The sequence below is a fragment of the Arachis ipaensis genome, chromosome B08 (assembly GCF_000816755.2).
Source record: "Arachis ipaensis cultivar K30076 chromosome B08, Araip1.1, whole genome shotgun sequence".
NCBI lineage: Eukaryota > Viridiplantae > Streptophyta > Magnoliopsida > Fabales > Fabaceae > Arachis > Arachis ipaensis.
In genome coordinates, this window is record NC_029792.2 from 11689837 (window position 1) to 11693099 (window position 3263).

General features: G+C 30.5%; 1 protein-coding gene across 1 annotated transcript; it reads left to right on the plus strand.

Moving 5' to 3' along the window:
- LOC107610518 (ATP-dependent DNA helicase PIF1-like) lies at nt 1599–2588 on the plus strand. The gene has a single exon (XM_016312567.2). The coding sequence runs from the start codon at nt 1599–1601 to the stop codon at nt 2547–2549; it is 951 nt and encodes a 316-aa protein (XP_016168053.1). The 3' UTR covers nt 2550–2588.

Genomic DNA, 3263 nt, shown 5'->3' on the forward strand with positions numbered 1-3263 from the left:
CTCTGGAAAAGTCTTGGTGGTACAAGAGTTGCAATGTTTGTCCTTTGGCTATGAGAGAAGAAGGAGATGGTTACAAATATTCTAGATGCAAAACTGAATCACAGAATTTTACTCCAAGGTGTGCATTATTTGTGAAATAAACCTTATTCCAGTGTTTACTAAATGAGATTCGCGATAATATATTTTTTTTCTTTATTTATAGGTATTCACTAAATTTGAAGGTTGCTGATGAAGAATCCTATGCATCATTCATCGTGTATGAAACTGTTGGTAGTGAGTATCTAAATATTTCTGTTGCAGAGCTGAGGACAAAACATATAATGAGGGTATTAAAAAAAATTTCATGTTTACATACTAATTATGAACATTATAACTCACGTCTTAATATTTTATTGTTGACACTTATTGTTCTTCAATTCAATTTAATATAGGGTGGAAACAGGATTGAATTTCCTGAAGAGTTAAGTAAATTCAAGAATAAAACATTCCTTTTCAAAGTTTATGTGAAGTTGGAGAACATCAATTCTTTCCAACTGGTTTCTATTACAGTCGTGAAGTTGTGTCACGATGAGGCCATAATCAATTCCTTCAAATAGAAGTACAGTATTGAACAGGTATTTTAGCTTTAAAGTAAGCACGGTATATATGTTACTTTTTATTATACTCATTGTGTTTTTAAAATTTCATTAGGATGCCTTCTTCCCTGCAAATTCTGATATGATAACACTTCTAGCCGATTATTCAGATATGAATAAGGTAAATATATTTACCAAAAAAAAATTTCGTCAATTTAATTTTTACAAAACTGTTTATCCAATTCATATCTGTGAAAAAAGGTATGTGACAACATTAACATTATTAAACCATTCAGGTATTGACAAAATATTGAATTAATTGGCGGGATATAATGTACATCTCTTATTAGCATTGATATGTTTACCCCTTATATTTAAATAATATAAAAATCCCTAATTTCAGATGTACTTTCCTTATAATTTCAATTTTATAGAACGTTGATTCACAGGTAGGTGACAACCAACCTGAAATTGAATCTTCCAAGTCTATCACACCCATCATGTATGGACAAAATTCAAGTTCTACTGGTAAAAATTATACAGTTAATGAAACTGGTGATGGAGGTGCTATGATTACATGGGACAAGCATAACTTAGTTGCAAACCCAGCTTAATTTTTTACAGATGAATCTACAGCTACTTCTGGTGGTGCTTCTGAGGTTGCTCAGAGTGAAAACTGGATTTCACAACCAACTCATGATGCTGGAGAAGATTACAATTTTTCAGCAACAAAGACGAGGAAGGTTGCCAAAGAATAGCTCATCAAGCAGTTTTCATAATTATTTCTAGGATGATAATGCAAGTATTTTTTTTAATTGACTATGTGCCCAACTATCTTATCCATGTGATAAGTTAAATCTCTTCCTTTTGATTTTGTTTAGTTACAAATTACTTATATGATAATTACACTGGGTAAAGTTTGGAGGCTTTTAAAACATAGCATTGGTATTATGGACATGTTACTTTATATCTTGCCTTCATTTTATTAAAGAAAAATTTGTTGATCTGCGACCTTGACCTAAAATGGGGGCAAGATTCCGAAGAATGAGTTATAATTTGTGGCATAACTGTAAGGTTTTGAAACTTACAAAAAATATGAGATTGTCATTGGGTGAAAACAACAACGTACAAGAACTCAGAAATTTTGCTGAATGGCTACTGAAAATTGGTGATGGTTTGGCTAATGATACAACAGATGGTGAATCGATCGTTCATATACCATCTGACATTTTGGTTAAGAACTCTGAGACAGCTTTGGATGATTTCATTGATTTTGTGTATCCAGATATGTTATCCAATTTATCCGTTGAAAATTATTTCAAGGATAGAGCAATTCTTGCACCAACTCTGGATTGTGTCACTGATGTCAACAACAAGATGACTGCAGGGTTACCTGGACAAGAAAGAGTCTACTTAAGTTCTGACTCTGTGTGTGCTAAGGAGGGAAATATGGAATTTGAATTAGATGCTTTCTCACCGGAGATTCTAAATGAAATAAATTGTTCAGGTCTACCGCCACACAAGTTGGTTGTGAAGGTTGGCACTCTTGTTATGTTGTTGCGGAATATAGACCAAACTAATGGTTTGTGCAATGGAACGAGAATGCAAGTTAGAAGAATGGGAAATCAAGTGATAGAATGTGAGACTTTAACCGGTAACAAAGATGGAAGTATTGTTCTTATCCCAAGACTGAATCTAATTCTAAATAATGAAATATTACCGGTCAGGTTTCAAAGAAGACAATTCTCAATTATTATGTCATTTGCAATGACAATAAATAAGTCTCAGGGACAAACTCTATCAAAAGTTGGAATATACCTTCCAAGGCCAGTTTTCACCCATGGTAAATTGTATGTTGTGTTATCAAGGGTAACGAGTAAAGATGGTCTGCGAGTGCTGTTGGAAGATCATGAGCAGTTGGAAGATAACTGCACGATGAATGTGGTATATAGAGAAGTTTTTGAGAGCCTATAATGAAAAGGTAATAACGAAATCTCTTACTTAAATTTATTTATTTATTAAAATTTATTACTATCTATTAAAAAACTTGACAAATTCTAGGTGCTAATAGATAATGCACTCTTATTGTATATTAATAGCTTGAAAATATTAAAATTATCATAAAAATTTGTATTTTATTCTCCTGATAAACAATTTTATAATTACGTTAATCATATAATTTTATATACTAACATTGATATAGTGTGATTTTAGGTATATATTTTGCAGACATCAAAGAATAGTATTGAGTTATTATTTAGTAGGTTTAAATTATTTATTGTTTATTGCAAAACTTTCTGCATTAGTATTCTCTATTAATTTGTTGTTCATTTTGAGCTGATATTGATATGTTTTTACTTCACAATAAACCAACATATAAAATTTTGTTGGTGGATTTAAGTAATACTATATTATTTATGGTCATATTGAGTATATATGTCTGATTTATTGAAGAAAGTAGATTACTAATATCGGTTAATAACTATTTTACAGTTAATACAATTAACACTATATTAAGAAAAAAAATTACATAACATGTTATTTTTTTATTAATTAAAAAATTATCATTAAAATTAATTTTAACACAATAACTTAAAATTATAATTTCAATCTTATCACGTGCATGGCACGGGTTATTATACTTGTATTATTCTACAACGGGTAATATTTTGGTGCTAAAAAAATGCT